The sequence below is a fragment of the Rhinolophus ferrumequinum genome, chromosome 2 (assembly GCF_004115265.2).
Source record: "Rhinolophus ferrumequinum isolate MPI-CBG mRhiFer1 chromosome 2, mRhiFer1_v1.p, whole genome shotgun sequence".
Taxonomy (NCBI): Eukaryota; Metazoa; Chordata; class Mammalia; order Chiroptera; family Rhinolophidae; genus Rhinolophus; species Rhinolophus ferrumequinum.
The window spans coordinates 33,563,317-33,578,445 of NC_046285.1; the positions used below are offsets into that span (position 1 = coordinate 33,563,317).

Here is a 15,129-nt window from a genome sequence, read left to right on the forward strand (position 1 = left end):
CATCTGCTTTTTGCAGATCTACTTTTTAGCAATTATGCTGTATTAATTCCCACCTCAAAATAAAAGGGGTCAGATAGACAAAGTGGGGCATCTGGGTTAAAAATATAGTTGGGATGATTTGTTCTAATACATGCTACGCAGAGCCGCTGTTAAAAGAAAAACACTTCCCCATGAAAATTCGACAGGATCCACGGAATACTAGCAATTCAGTCAAACTCAGTTTATGGAATATTGAATTAAAAAGCATTTGCCTCATAGCATTAGCCTTCTTGTTGATTCATAAGATGCAAATGAAATGTTAATGTTAAAGCCAAGGGGGAGAAACTACTTATTTTGAGAGGAAAAATATAAGAGCTCTACTATAGAATACTGGTAATATAATGCAAGGAGAAGCAGGAGGACAAGACAGGCAGTCTTTTGATAAAAATCACAGCTGAAGATGGAACTTAATCGTTTCCAGCATGAAAAGACAAAGAATTCAAAGATCATTGTGCGTGTGTGTGCATGCGGGAGCGTGTGTGTGCATGTGTGTGCTGGTTTTATTAAGCTTCTCCTGCCTGAAACTCCCCTCAGCCCCACCTAGCTGGTGAGTGGAAGCCTTCTAATGAAAGCACAGCATGTGAGGATCACTAGTTGGCATTCTCTGCTGGAGACTAGCCTCACACAGGGGTGACCCTGTGATGCACGAAAAGGCTATTTAATGCCGGGGCGAAGTGGTTCAGGGGACCAATATTTTATTAAGCTTCGGGGATGAGAGTTGTGAACCTGCTTCCCTGATTTAGAGACACTTTGGGCTCCGACAGCTCCACCCCAGTGTTCTAGAGGAATATATTCCTTCATGCTCTCTGCCTGATCAGAAAGCGACACAGCTTCCGGATGTTCAGCCTGGGAGGTGATTCAATCTTTAGAAATTGCCCGAAAAGCCTGTCCATCTGCGGGGGTGCCTGGCTTTCTGGAACGGACAAGGAGGAGCTTGGCTTTTAATCTGAGTAACTTGAGGATTTTCTGTTTGAAACTTAAAATCTTCGGTTAATTCAAAGGAAAAGAGACACACGCTCTGGCTTTGTAGACATTGGGGAAATCCGTGTGACGAAGTGTGGTCTAGAAATTCCTGGTTTAATTTCCTCTGGGAAAGAGTAAATATTTCTATTTGGTACTGGGCAGTCCACTGAAGTCATCTGCCTTCTAAAGGTGCGTGCGAGAGGGTTGGTGGTGGTGGGGGGTGAAAGGGGAGGGACCAGCTCTGCGCGTAGGGTTGCCCCAGGCCAACCAGTAGCTGTTCCTGTTAACACCCAGGAGGCGAGTTTCCACCTTTGCGGCCTCCTCCAGCCTCTTCCTTCCTCCTCTGCTCTCGCCCTTGCCACCCAAAGTGCGCGTCCCGCGTGAGTTCCCCACCTCCACCGCCCTGCCCCACACTACTGTAAAGACTAAGGAAGCTGCAATATCACCACCGAAAAGTCCCCGAGGAGTGTGAGTCAGTGCAATGGGAGTCTTGGGGGAAAGAAAAGGGCAGTTTGGCTTTCTGAACCGCGACAAAACTGGGTGGGCAATGTGAACTGAGTCTTTATCGAGAGGGTAACGCCACAAGGAACTGACAGTCCCCGGGTCGCACCGGGAGTGCACAGCTTCCGTGGTCGGCTCCCTATTGGCGGGTGGGGCACCAGGGGCGGAGCCACGAGAAAACCCCGCCCAACCCGGTGCCAGCCCCGCGGCGCGCGCCTCGGGGTCGAAGTTCCAGAGCTGGGCTGAGTGAGCCTCGGACTCGGTCCTGCAGCGCCTCTAGGCTGCGGATCCGCGCTCCAACCACCTGCTCGGCGCTGCGTCCTGGGAAATCGGGAGAAGAGGGGAGGGAGGGAGGAGGCGGAGGGAGGAGGAGAGAGGCAGTTTACACACGCCTTCCAGTTCCTCCACTCAGAGCAGCCCCGAGTGCTGCTGCCGCCGCTGCTGTCCCTGCCGCTGCTATCACTGCCACCGCTGCTGCCACCTGAGGAGACCGCCTGGACCCGCCGCTCCCGGTTGCCATCCCCGACGATTCCTTCCTAGCACTGGGCTTTTTACGCACACTGCCACTACCACTATTATTATTCCAAGAGAAGGGAAATAATAGACCAGCCAAAAAGAACCACGTACACCTGTCTGAATTGCTCAAGTGTCTCCCGGGAAGAGAGGGTCGGCAGTCCCGGGAGGAGCAGCCAAGGGGGCCAAGGGCGAGTGTTGAAAAGGGAGAGAGGAGGAGTTGGGGCACTGCGTGGTGGAAAGTTACGTGCGGCGGAGACCAGAAGGTGCAGCGCCACAGCCCAGGGGGTGGTGGAGTGTCTGGGAGAAGCCGCTGCCCCCTGCATCCCGAACCGCCAGCGCGCGGGCAGCGCGGGGCCGGGAACGACGCCCCCCTCCTGCGGCGCGGACTCTGTCGGTGGCCCCGGAGGAGGAGGAATATGGCATCGAAGGGGACTCCTTCCTGCCTTCTGGTCTTCTGCCTCTTGATCACCGCTGCTGTCCTCAGGCCAGGTGAGCAGGGACTTCGGAGCAGCCCGGGACCGACGTGGGTCCGGGGCAGTTTCCTTCGGTCCCCGGCCCCGGTCTTGCACCGCGGGAGCTGTGCTCCCAGGCGTGTGGGGGAGGTAAAGGGATAGCGGTGAGGGCGCAGAGCTGGCCCCGGGTTCAGTCACCTGCGCCGCACATTTGGGCTCAGCTGGCTGGCTCAAGTTTGGGCAGCGACTGTGGGCACTGTGTAAATCTCCAGGAACTTTGGGTGCAGCCGGGGTCTGGGCTCCAGGGGCCGGCAAGATTCGCCTTTCTGCCTCGGGTTCCCCCTGTGGCTCCCGCCTAGGCGGCGAGCTCTCGGCCACTGACAATCCCTCCAGTCCCTGGATCTCAAAGTCCACGTCACTTTGCTCCGGGCAGTTTTTCTTTCGCTTGGCTCTCGGAGGCACTAACTGCCTGCACTTTTTCGTGATAAATCCCCTGGTAACTTCCCCGTGGTATGAAGGGAAGAGGCGATGGGGGTCGGGGGGGTAGAGGAGAAAGAGGACTTGAATCACTCCCTTAAGCAAACCTCCTAAAGCTTAAATCGCTATTTAGACGCCCCTCTCCTCCATTGTCTGGGTGGGTAGTGAGTGTGCGGGTGGTGGCAGGCAAAGAACGCAGACTGAATTAGAATAAGCAGCCAGGTTTGTGATACCGCACTGAGGGGTTTGTAAATTTTTCAGGACCCGTGATTCAACCTCAGGTCTCAGTTCTGTACTGAACCTGAGAAGAAATAAGGCAAAACCCCCAACAACTAAAAATATCTCGCCGGGAATCCCTTTCCTCACCCTAGGGCTGTCTAGTGGTTCTGTCATCCTGAGACCCGCGGGCAGCTGACGCGAATTGGTCCTAACAGCGCATTCTGCGTGCTCACCGTCACTTGACAGAGCAGCAGGTTCAGTTCTTCGTTAGACTTGAGGATTTTCTGGATGTTTTTCTCCCTTTGAAGTTTTGATCTCTAGCTCTTTGTAGACGGTTGCAAGTAAAACTCCTACTTCCTGTTATTTTGGCTTCTGTTTTGTTGTTTTATCCTTTTCTTTAGCTTTTATCAAAGAAAAACTCAATTCCTTTTTGCATCTTTAATTTCTGTACATCCCTACAGTTGGTGGCAAGCCGAGTTTAAAAGAGAGAGAGACAGAGAGAGTTTAGAAAGCCTCTGGATCTTTCCCAGGAAAAGGGGGAAAGTGAGGCTGGGGGGCTAGAGTCTGGGGAGTGTTTGTGAACTACTGCTGTGTGTGTTTGTGGTGGTAGTGGTGCGGGGTGGGGGTGGGGTGCCCTCTCTCGATCTCTTCAATGAAGTTACATTTCTGGGTGAAGCAAAGAGCTCACCTGCTGTTCTGAGGCTGGAGAAAGAGGCATCTGTGCCTAATCTTCAGCTATGGGGCGGGGACTGTGAAATGTGAGTCGAACCGGATTTAGAGCGGGTGGGGTGGGGGGGAGGTGGGAAACCCGGGGAACTGGCCAGGGAGGGGGGCGGTGAAGGGAGATCCCCTTGGGTTTGGCACTGTGTGGCTTTCTCTTTTTCGTGATCCCAGTGTCCGATATGGGAAGGAAGGTCATTCACTCTGGAGCCGAGGGGATAGAAGGGAGGACATGGGTGATGTAGTTTGTAAAATGCAAAGATCCGCACGCTCGCAGTTGGTTTTCAGTTTAACCCTCTCGCCACTTTGAGAGTGTAATCTCACCTACAGCCGCACCCCGGGAGCACACGCCCAGTTTCCTTTTCGGCGCGCTCGCGCTCTTATTTTCTGTGGGGACACCTCGGAGGACAGGTTTTTCCGCACAGTTAAGTGCCAAAAGGGGAGAGGTTCCTCTTTCAGACCCGTTGGTGGCGATTCTTTTGGCGCGTGGGCTCGCGTTTCTTCTCCAGCTGCGCGCTTTTGGCGAGAGTCAAGCCCGGCTCCCCTAGGGGTGAGAAGCCTCAGCCCCTCAGATCTGGGGTTTCCTGGAATTTACCCGGCTGCCATATGCGCGAGGTGCTCGGTGAGGTGTCAGTATGTTTTAAAATAAACGATTGCGACGCTAAAAGCACCATGTCCGGAATCAGGACGCAAGTCCTGGACGGCAGTGCGCCTCTTCCCAGCCCTCCGCAGAGCTGAGCCGGGTGGGGATGTAAGGCCGACCGCTGGCTTAGTCAAAGGGACTAAGTGACTTCCCCGTCTGCGGCCCTCATTTCCGGAGCAATTGTAATAGTGTGTGTCCAGATCCAGACAAAAATTCGAGTTCATGAACCTGCTCCTGTAGGTCTTTTCATCTGTCGCTACATGAACATTGATGTATTTTAGGCATGGCATGTTGCTTATTTTGAAGGGAAGGGAAAATATATATGAAACAGGAAAACTGAATTTGGACTTACAAAGGCAATGAAGTATGTGCTCATCCTACCAGGGAGCAAAGAATCTCATTATTCTTATAGAAAGAGCGTCAGCCTGTGGTGACATTTTGTATTGCTTTAAAAAAGGCTTTCCTTGATTATTTACAAGGAAGTGGGGCCCTGCAGTTAACTGTTTCTTCGCTTGGATCATCTGTGTGCACTCCTCTCTGGAATTTTTTTTTAATTGCTCACTGGTATAAGGTTCATTCCAAGACATAAGCACACTGAAACCTTTTTTTTCAGGAGGATATTATGTTCAGAAAGTATCAGTTTATCTTACTAATGAAGCCTTGGGAAAAGCATCAACTTAAATTATGTTCTTTCAGACTACCTGATGTGGGACTGTTAAAATTTATTAATTTTAAAACCACAAATTTCTTAGTAGCCACTAAATATTGCTTTTTCCTTGATGATTTATTTAATCCAATAAAAATTACAATTTAATAGGATACTATTTTCAGTAAACTGCTTTTCTAGGCTTGGCTCAGTGCCATCTACCTTTAAAAGGCACGTTGAGCAAGCCATTCCACCTTTTTGGGTTTCTCATGTGTAAGTAAAGCAGAGGACTAAAGATCTACTCTCTGAGATATCTTCAGGTCAAAACTGTTTATAACAGCCTAAGGTAAAAAGCTGATTAGGGCAAGGAAGATCATTTTCCTGTATTTTTCTAATGCTTTCAGACAGTCTGGATGGACACAATTCCTATAAATTGTATTACTAGAAAATGTCAGTGGACTCCAACTGCTAATTTTCTACCTTTTTTCTTACTTTTATAAACTCATTATAATATCTTGTACTTATTCCTCCAGGCCTGAATAGGGCTATAAAGAAAAAGAAAAAAAGAAAAAAGAAGCAGTGTGATGGAGAGGAATTAGTCTCCCACTCTCCTGTGTAAAGAGACCCCCACAGGTTTTTAGATCTCAAAAAACTCCATTAGTGTAACCCATTCCTCCTGGACGTCTGCGTCTATTTAAACTTCATATATAGTTCCTAGAACAAAATATAACTGACGTTGATGCTAATATGTTCATGGGAAAAAGACTTATATATACACCTGAAAAATTCTACTAAACAAAGAAGTTGATTTGCACCATGGTTGTGAGTGCAATATAGAAAGAAATAGAAAACACTAATGCTCTCCTCCTGTTTTCAATTCTGTGCAAATTCAAAATACTTTCATGAGTAGTCTAACAAAAGTGGGATTCCAAACTTTTTCTGACTTTACAGAAAATTCAAACTTTCATATCTTTTTAATAGAAATTTGGAAGAGAAAGCTTGTCTATTGTTGACTTATTAAAAAGAAAATAATAGATAAAAACCTACTTTAATAGTCATAAGTGTTACCAGAAAATTCTGTATTTTGGGGTCAGGATTCATGTGTTCAGTTTTTAGCTGTGCTATATAAGAATATTGTGACCTTGGGAAAGTTATTTTTCTGCTCTTTTTTATTTCCCATCTGTTAAATGTTCTCCCCATGTCATGCATGGTTCTGATTAGTAATTCCCTTGCTCAGCATTTTGAACTTTTCAAGTAAAACAAGCGATATTAAGACTTTTATTATATTCTTAATAGAATAACACTCTTTATTGTACTTAATTATCACAACCATTTTATTAAAAGCAGGCAAAATGGTTTTTCTTTTTTCTTCTCCTTTTTCTTTTACTCTCCAAATTTTCATGCCATTAAATATAGGCCTTTATAAAACTGAATACTAAGTTGTCAGCATTGCTTGGTGGAAGATGGCAGTATTTTGTCATATAGCATTTTATTTTATTTTTTTATTTTTTTATTTTTGAACATTTCACATATGGTATATCTTTTAATATCCACAGTATTTCTATCCTTGTAGTATTGCAATTGTTGTGATCTCACAGGTAGGAAAACTGAGGCCTTCTTTCCTTTCTCAGGACACATTTAAGAAGAGAATCCAAAGTTGAGTTGAGGTAAGAGGTGGAAGACAGAGATGTATATTTAAAAAACCCATAAACAGCAGACTTCTAAAGGAATGAGATCAGCAGCCACTCAATCTACTAGCTTTCAAAGATATAATAAATCCATTTCAGAAAAAGTTCAGTTGCCCATATGGCTGTGTGTCGGAGGCTTGGAAGCCATTGAGGGAAGCAGCATAAGGAAGCAAAGAAATTTGTCATATAGCATTTTAAATGCTTTACAATCAACTTGTCTTATATTCTCAAACACGCCTTTTTCTGTCCTGGCCATTTATTTTGCATAAAGTATCAAAGAGTTCTACCTCTCAGAAGGCATTAACTCAGGTAGACACATGCAATATATATCCCAAATATGCAGGACAGCAGCATAGATGCAGATATGATAAGATAGTATCTCTGTGCCTCTGTGTATGCATAAAAACTTAAATTTATCTCCTCTCAAAGTGTTAATTGTATTTTCCATTGTTAGGTTTTCACAAAGGCCCACTTCATTTCTTACATATGGATGTATGTGGCATATTAAGAGATAAGCTAACTCACTGGAATACTAAAGAAAGTTTTCTTGGGAGTGGTGGGTGATGAATTAATATTTATTTATTACTTTTGGATATCAGTTTCTTTTCATTTTCAATAAGAAATGAAAGACCAGAAAAATGACCGTTTATATTTCTCATTATTTTTTTTTAATTAGGTCAGAATTTTCCCTTTCCTGTGGAGATAAAAGTCAAGAAAATATATCCTCTATATTTCAGAAGAGGATTATAGGCTGTTTGATAAGATTGAATCCTACAGTTATTATAAATATTCCTATGGTGTACAAAGTATTAACATATATCTAGAATTACCGATGTTTTCATCCAGCTAATTTCTCTGTTTAAATAATAACATTTATATTTTCTCTCTTCTATCTTGTTATTAGATGGAATACCATATATATTTCAACTAAGACTAGTCCCAAACATGCTGTGGTATTCAGTAATTGTTTTATGGTCACCTATTATCATAAGCCATTATTGCAGTATATGTTCCAAGAATGAAATTAGCTTTTAGTGCTTCTTCTCTTCTTTATCCATTCACTTCTCAATTATCCATTATATTCAAGGAGAAATCAGAGTTGTGCATAATCCAAAACAGTTTCTAATCAAAGGATTTCTTAATTTGACTTTGAGTTGAGGTACTTCAATGAACATGCCTGTGTCTGATCTAAGAAGTCACAGTATTACAACATAATGAAACTAAACTGTGATAGAATAGATGAATCAGAAATTAGACAGCTGTCCAGTTTCTCTGGCTTCCCTCCCCATTTTTGTCTCCTTTAAAACCTTCTCCTGTATCACTCCATGAACCATACAGCCTGCTATATCCAAGATAGTCCTGGTTTATGCCTGATGTCCCAATTCAATTATTAATGGTACTCTATTTCACTCTTTCAAAAGTACAGTTTGGATGACACATTATATGGTTATCATAATTATTAATGACTTGCTTATCTATATGTCTGTCTTAGAGTGCTTAACTATAAGACATGCATCCCTCATCCTAACCATTTCATGTTTCTAACCTTTTTTTAAATTTTAGTGTCAGCTACAATGAACTATCAATAGGAGTTATATGCCCTTTTACTGTCAAGTATAAGAGAGAAAAGGTTATAGCCTGGAACCTCAGAATGTTGTAGTGGGTGTGGAATATTAAGGATCTCATGGAAACTGAATTAACCTGAGATGCCAAGGAATAATGGTGATTGAAATTCACCTAGCAGCTATACTTAGCTATGGAATATCTAGAGAAGGGCTGTTTCAGTCTGATCCTAAAATCCTTTTTTCAGCCAACTGCATAATTCCCATTCTGTTCTTCTATAAGCTTTCTCAGTAGCTTACTATCAATTTGGATCTAAAAAAAGAAACAAAAGAAAAAATGGCAGGGAAGTCTATAAAATTGAAGGAAGCCCTAAGTCTTTTTGTACATATAAGCTACACTTGTATCAGAAACGGCGACCTGACCTGGTTCAGCCAACAATATGGCTAGGACAGTTGGTGCCAAGACGGACTATTCCTAATTAGGCACTCATGTGATGCGTGGTCCAGCTATGTCCAATGTCTCAGTTACTCAACAAACCCCCAAAGTGGATGGGAATAAGGAAAGGTGAGAGGATATGATCTAAGAACACAAGATAAAGGATGTCATAGTATTGTCCTCATTAATAGGGAAGAATGAAGGGAGAGGGCATTGGTCATGTGGCTAGAACTCTAGTCAGCAAATCCCCAAGTTTATCCCTGGTAGTGGGTATGGAATTTACCTAGCTCCAATCAAGCAAAAAACATGAACAGAGGCCTAACTACTCTTATTCAATCTTTGAACCACAGTGTATCAGTTAACTATGCTGTGTAATAAATCACTCCAAAACACAGTGGTTTAAATCAGCAACCATTTTATGAAGTACATTATTGTGCAGGTTGACAGTTCAGTCAGGACAGTTGGGTGTTTTTCTGCTTTTAGCTAGATGTTTGCATTCTTCCGTAGTCCACTGTGGGTCAGCCTAGGCAGCTTTACTCCTGGGAGTTGGCGGGTTATTGTTCAGGGAAAGTTGACTCTTCTCCCTGGTCTTTCAGTCTCTAAAACCTTCCCCTAGGCTTGTTCTCTTGGTGGAAGACAAATTCTCTTGGTGAAGACAAGTCCCAAGCCCAGCTCAGATTCCAGGGTGGGGAAATCATCTCCACCTATTGAATGGAAGGAGCTAAAAATACTTTGCAAAAGGTGTTGATAAAGACCAGGAGAGAGAATTAGGAGCATTTTTTGCGATCAGTCTACCTCTCACAATAATAGTGGGGGATGTGGCAGCAGCAAAAGACCCTTACTGCAGAACCTTAGGCCCACATTCACAATTTACACCTTCCTCTTCTAGATCCTTGGGCGAGAAATATGACAGATTATAAAAGCTCAAGCAGTGTCCAGTAAGAATACTGTTTTCTACTGCTCAGACTTATCTTCTCTGGAATAAAATGATGGGAGTTCAATGTGTGTGTGTAAGGGGCGAGGGGGAGGAGACAGAGAGAAACAGAGAGAAGGAGAGACAGACAGAGAGAGAGAGACAGAGAGAGAGAGAGAGATTTTGAAGGGTTAACAGCATGCAATATACAATTCATGATGAGAAGTTAAAATGTGATAGAGGAGTTGCTGGAGAAATGCGAAGGTGCCTTAGACATTTATCTTGTTTAGTTCTCTTATTTGACAGCTGAGATAGATGAAGCCTCAGGTTAAGAGATTACCTAAAATACAATAGCAAATTAGCCATGTTTTAGAGACAACGGTGTTCTTCGTTTCATTTATGCTTAGACTCATAGATTTAAGGTTTTGGGGCTGTAAAGAACCTTAAAATCATTTAGCTAGTAGTCTAAGGACACATTGTTGGCTAATTCAAGAGTAAAATTCATGTGAATTAACAATTCAACATATGGAAGAGCATTCAACAAATACTGTATTTATTGAGTGCTTGATGTGTGCAAAGCACTGTGCTTGGTGTTGGGGTTACTGCAATAAACTAGTCCCTACTCAGGGTCCTATCACTCCAAGACATCATGTCCTCTCTGTGAATGAAACAGACGTCAATCAACTAATTCTATAATTATTTGCTAGAATAATTTACATTAAAGTTGCCATATTTGCTCTGGAATTTAGAAGAAAATCAAAAAGGTTCTTTTAGGAAGTGACACATAAGGCATGTGCTAAGGACAAGGCAAGCAAAAGATATGGACTGAGAGAATAATATGAGTGAAGATGCTGAGGTGGGAAGGAATATGGCTTCTAACTCTTGAGGTGACCAGGAATTCCTAGAAGTTGTTCAAATGCTTTCCTGTAATTTCCCTAATTTACTTACTGGATATGGGGTTCAGAAAAGGATCTCTTTGATCTTATTCAAATACTCATACACTAGCAAATATTTGCATACACACTTCCCCCTTTTAAAAAAAGTGAAATAGGAATATACTATCCACACCATTTTGTAACTTTCCATTTTCCCTTAGCAGCACATTTTGGAGAATATCCCATATCAGTACATATAACTCTACCTCATTTTTTAAACATGGTGTACTGTATTTTATTGTATGCATCAAAATTAATTTAACCATTTCCTCAGTTCTTAGAAATGTAGATTGTTTCCAATCTTGTTTTATTACAAACCATACAGAAGTGAACATCCTATAAGTTCTTGTCCATATGTGCAATTATGTTAGTAGGAAAATGTCTTGGAAGTGAAATTGCTGAATTAAAGAGTATGTGTATTTTTCATTTAGAAAGAGATTCTAAAACTACAGTTCAAAGAGTATATACTTTATTGCATATTTCAAAGTTGATCTCAAAAGTTCTCATCACAAGAAAAAAAAATTGTAAGTATGTGCAGTGATGGATGTTAACTAAACTTCTTGTGGTAATCATTTTGCACTATAAAGTTATATCAAATCATTATGTTGTACACTTAAAACTAATGCAATGTTATATGTCAATTAAAAAAAACATATGTTATATGTCTCAATTAAAAAAAAAAGAGCATGTATCTTTTAAAAGTTCTAAGAAAACTATATTGGGATGCCCTGTCCTCACACTTCCTCTGTAACTCTGTACTATTACTAAAACTTTTTTTTTTTCGTAAATAGGATAATACGTTGGTTCTTATTTATTTAAAGCTTGTGGGAAATAGAACTATAGAAGTAATAGGCACACACACTCTCATGTAAGGCCAAAGCTATGGATAGCTTGGTGTCTAACTTAATAAAATACATGAGATGGGGCCAAAAGTGGGGGAAAGAAGTGCATTTATTATGAATTACTATTATTGCTTTTTCCACAGAAGATGGCTAACTTTTAGAACATAAACTACGTAATTATAGGGCATATTTTCTTCCATTTTGGAAGATTTATACTCTGTGGAATCCTTAAGAGTAGTTGATGTTGTTTTACATTACTCAAATGGTTTCAAATATCTGTGTTAGTTAGTTCATTGTAAATATACATTGTGTGGGTGGTCTAACTAATGCCATTTTGTAAACCCTGCATAATACGTCTTACTAAACAGACTTCAGTTACTTTTAAGTAAATCACGTTTTGAACAATTCTTCCAACAAGTTTGTTTTAACAGACTCATCAGAATTATTTACGAGCTGATAAAAAGTATCACTTTCTGTAAATTTATAAAAAACATCAGTGCCATTAAATATGTTTCACCCTGTACTTCTTTCCATAAGAAAGGAGGAAAATATTTATTTTATAGCCACTTTTATAGAAAAACCATAATAATATGTATATGAAGAGTTTTCAACAATTATATGCTGAACATATATTTTTAAAACAAAGCAACAAATATGCCTAATGGAGTTAATATTAGTATGCACATACTGTAATTTCATGAATAAATCAGTTTCTGCCTAGCATTTAGTTTTAAATGTACAAACTTTTGGCATTTATACTTTATTCTACAAGCATGTTCTCTACCTGGATGATAAGTATGACACTTTTCAAAAAAATATTTATGTTGGTTGTAAGACATAAGTTTTATATTTTTTTGCAGAGATGGTCCTGACTCTAAATATGAATAATGCTTTTGCTATCAGACCTAAGAATAAAATGTAATACATATCTGGATTTGCCTTGTTGAATTAATCCCCAGTCCCAGTGGATGGCAATCTAGTTTTCAAGTAGAAATTGTTTTTTGGAACGACTGTTTAGTGTAAGATAAAATTGCTTCTTGGATCAAATATATGGTGATGGAAGGAGAACTGACTCTGGGTGGTAAACACACAACGTGGTATACAAATGATGTATTACAGAATTGTACACCTGAAACCTATGTAACTTTACTAACACTTGTCACCCCAAAAAACTAATTAAAAAAAATTAAGAACAAAATCAGAAAAAAAGAATTGCTTCTCTTATCATACTGGAATGGCAAATAAATATCTGTTTATTAAAACAAATCCTGCATCTGCTTAGCTGTTTTTCTCTTTGCTGATAAATATGTCTCCTTACAAAAATAAGTGACAAACAGTAAAAAAGAGTAGAGTCTCAGGGTGTCATTTAGAGATTGTTACTTTTTAGAATTGATCCAAGATGTTCGGTTACAAAGGATTTGAACTGGCTGAGTAGTGAGTTTTGGTAGACAGTACGGCTATACCTCAATAATATTTAAAAAAAAAATAAATGTCTGCTTAATTTGTATAGGCTGTCAATGCTCACCGATTCCACAGACTGTCAATATAGAGCACAGGTTCCACTGCACAAGAGCTCAAGAGCTTTGGTTATGGCTCAGAGCATTAGTTTGATTTCTAGCTTTTATTGCTGTTTTAACATTTGCAGAATGAACATAGCGATATTACCAATTTCATTAAATATGGATATTCAAAAAGGTAATGAGTCTATAGTGCATTTCTCAGTGCCTGGTCCATAGTGGGCTCACAACGAATAATAATTATTACGAATCACATTTTTTGGTAATTATAACATTATAATGTTAGTTTATTCATATCAGAAATACTTCATGTTACTGATTGAAGATATATTTCAGTTCCATCTAAGTACATTTTTGGGTTTCCAGAATAAAATTGGAATTCATATTCCTATTAGGATATTTCAGTGTCCCAATGTGTATGTACCAAGTAACTTTTCAGTTTTATCAACTCAAAGAAAACAACAGAAAAATACACATTGAAAATAACAGTTTTAAAATGTAATTCCTGCAAAACAAAAACCATTAAGAAAAAAAGAACACGTTTTAAAACTATAAGGACATACGTAATTTATGGTAGTACTCTTAGAAATCAATATTGTATATGTGTTTCTATAATTTGAAAGATATTAAACCTTAGAAAGAGAAAAATTTTACAATTATTATTTACAATTATTATAATGGAGTCATTTTGATGATAAATTATGATTTTAAATACAAGACACATTTTCTCAACTGCCATTCAACAGAGGGAGCTCCATAACTTTCCTTTTATGAGCACTTTATTTAGGATGCTTTATTTATTATGATTTTTCTCTAACTTAATAGTGAAATTATTAAAATACAATTTTAACATTAATGATATTTTGGAAATTGAACAATATTCTTCTCTTATCAGTGGAATTCAAAAATTGCTTTTACAAATAATATATGTTTTAAACCATTGTTTTTAGTTCTTTGTACACTTTGGATTATAAATTGCTGGAAGAAATTAAAGTAGGTATACTTTTGAGAAGCATACTTTACTATAGTGAGGCATCAAAGGAGAACAAAGTTTATTTCTAATGGTAAAGTAATGACTTTTTGATATTAATTTTGTGGTATCTTTTAAAAGGAAACAGTTATATATTTGAATAAGAGAAAAAAACAGTTGATATTTTTCTCAATTCCTCTGTCTATATTTTTAACCAAATGATTATAGATTTCTATATGGAAATAGGCCATACATCTTTCTCTCTGTTATTTTCCCAAATGCCCCCTTGATTTAGATAACTCCAGTTATATTTTCAATCAAATTGCTATCCATCACCTGTGTGACCCTGACAATTCATTTACCTTTTATGAGATTCACTTTTGTCATGGAAGTATAGTATCATGTCATTTTTAAGGTCTTTGCAACTTAAAAATTTTAAGATTAAAAATTGTAACATCAATTAAGAAAAAATTTGTATAGATTTGAATTGTTTGCTGTCAACAAATTTGACTTGAGGTCCAATTAAAAATATACAATTTTAAATTATGATTCCCCACTTATTTTTTTTAATTCAAAATGGAGATGATTTTTTTGAGTTCCACAGAAAATTACAGAATCCCATATATTAGAGCTCCTAATTTATTACTAAAATGCTATCAGTTGAAGAAATGGCCTAGTACTCTAGCATATTTAAGAATTTCCAACACAGAGACAGCTTTTAAACAAAGTTCGTATTGAAATTAGGTATCTACTCTTATGGCAGTACTAGGAGGACAGCCTGGGGATTCAGGCTTATGGCTTGTTCATTATAGTTTTAAGCATTCTTTAAAGTAAGTGCTCGTTTTGTTGTCTTTACTTTCCGTTACAGATTAGAGCTTGAAAATGTGGCTTTTGGAGCCAAATTCTGTGGTTTTGAAGCCTGTGTCTCCACTCTCCACCATCCCAGCCAGGTGACATTGGGAAAAGTACTTAACCCCTCTTCTGTTCTAATTTGTGTAATAGGCATAAATAGTAGCTACCTCAGGGTTGTTGGGAATGTTAAATAAACTAATACACATAAAGCTTATTCAGTGGTGTGATTGTCAAATAA

General features: G+C 39.7%; 1 protein-coding gene across 2 annotated transcripts in view; it reads left to right on the forward strand.

Annotated features, from left to right (window-relative positions):
• Nucleotides 1-1,736: 1,736 nt before the first annotated feature.
• The window catches only part of ALCAM (activated leukocyte cell adhesion molecule), a 192,824-nt gene continuing 179,431 nt past the window's right edge, over nucleotides 1,737-15,129 (forward strand). The window contains exon 1 of one of the 2 annotated variants that reach the window (XM_033129984.1): nucleotides 1,737-2,508. In XM_033129984.1, coding sequence (XP_032985875.1) covers nucleotides 2,436-2,508 — 73 coding nt within the window. In that variant the 5' untranslated portion in view covers nucleotides 1,737-2,435. The remainder of the gene's footprint in view (nucleotides 2,509-15,129) is intronic. The other variant, XM_033129990.1, reaches the window with a different exon arrangement.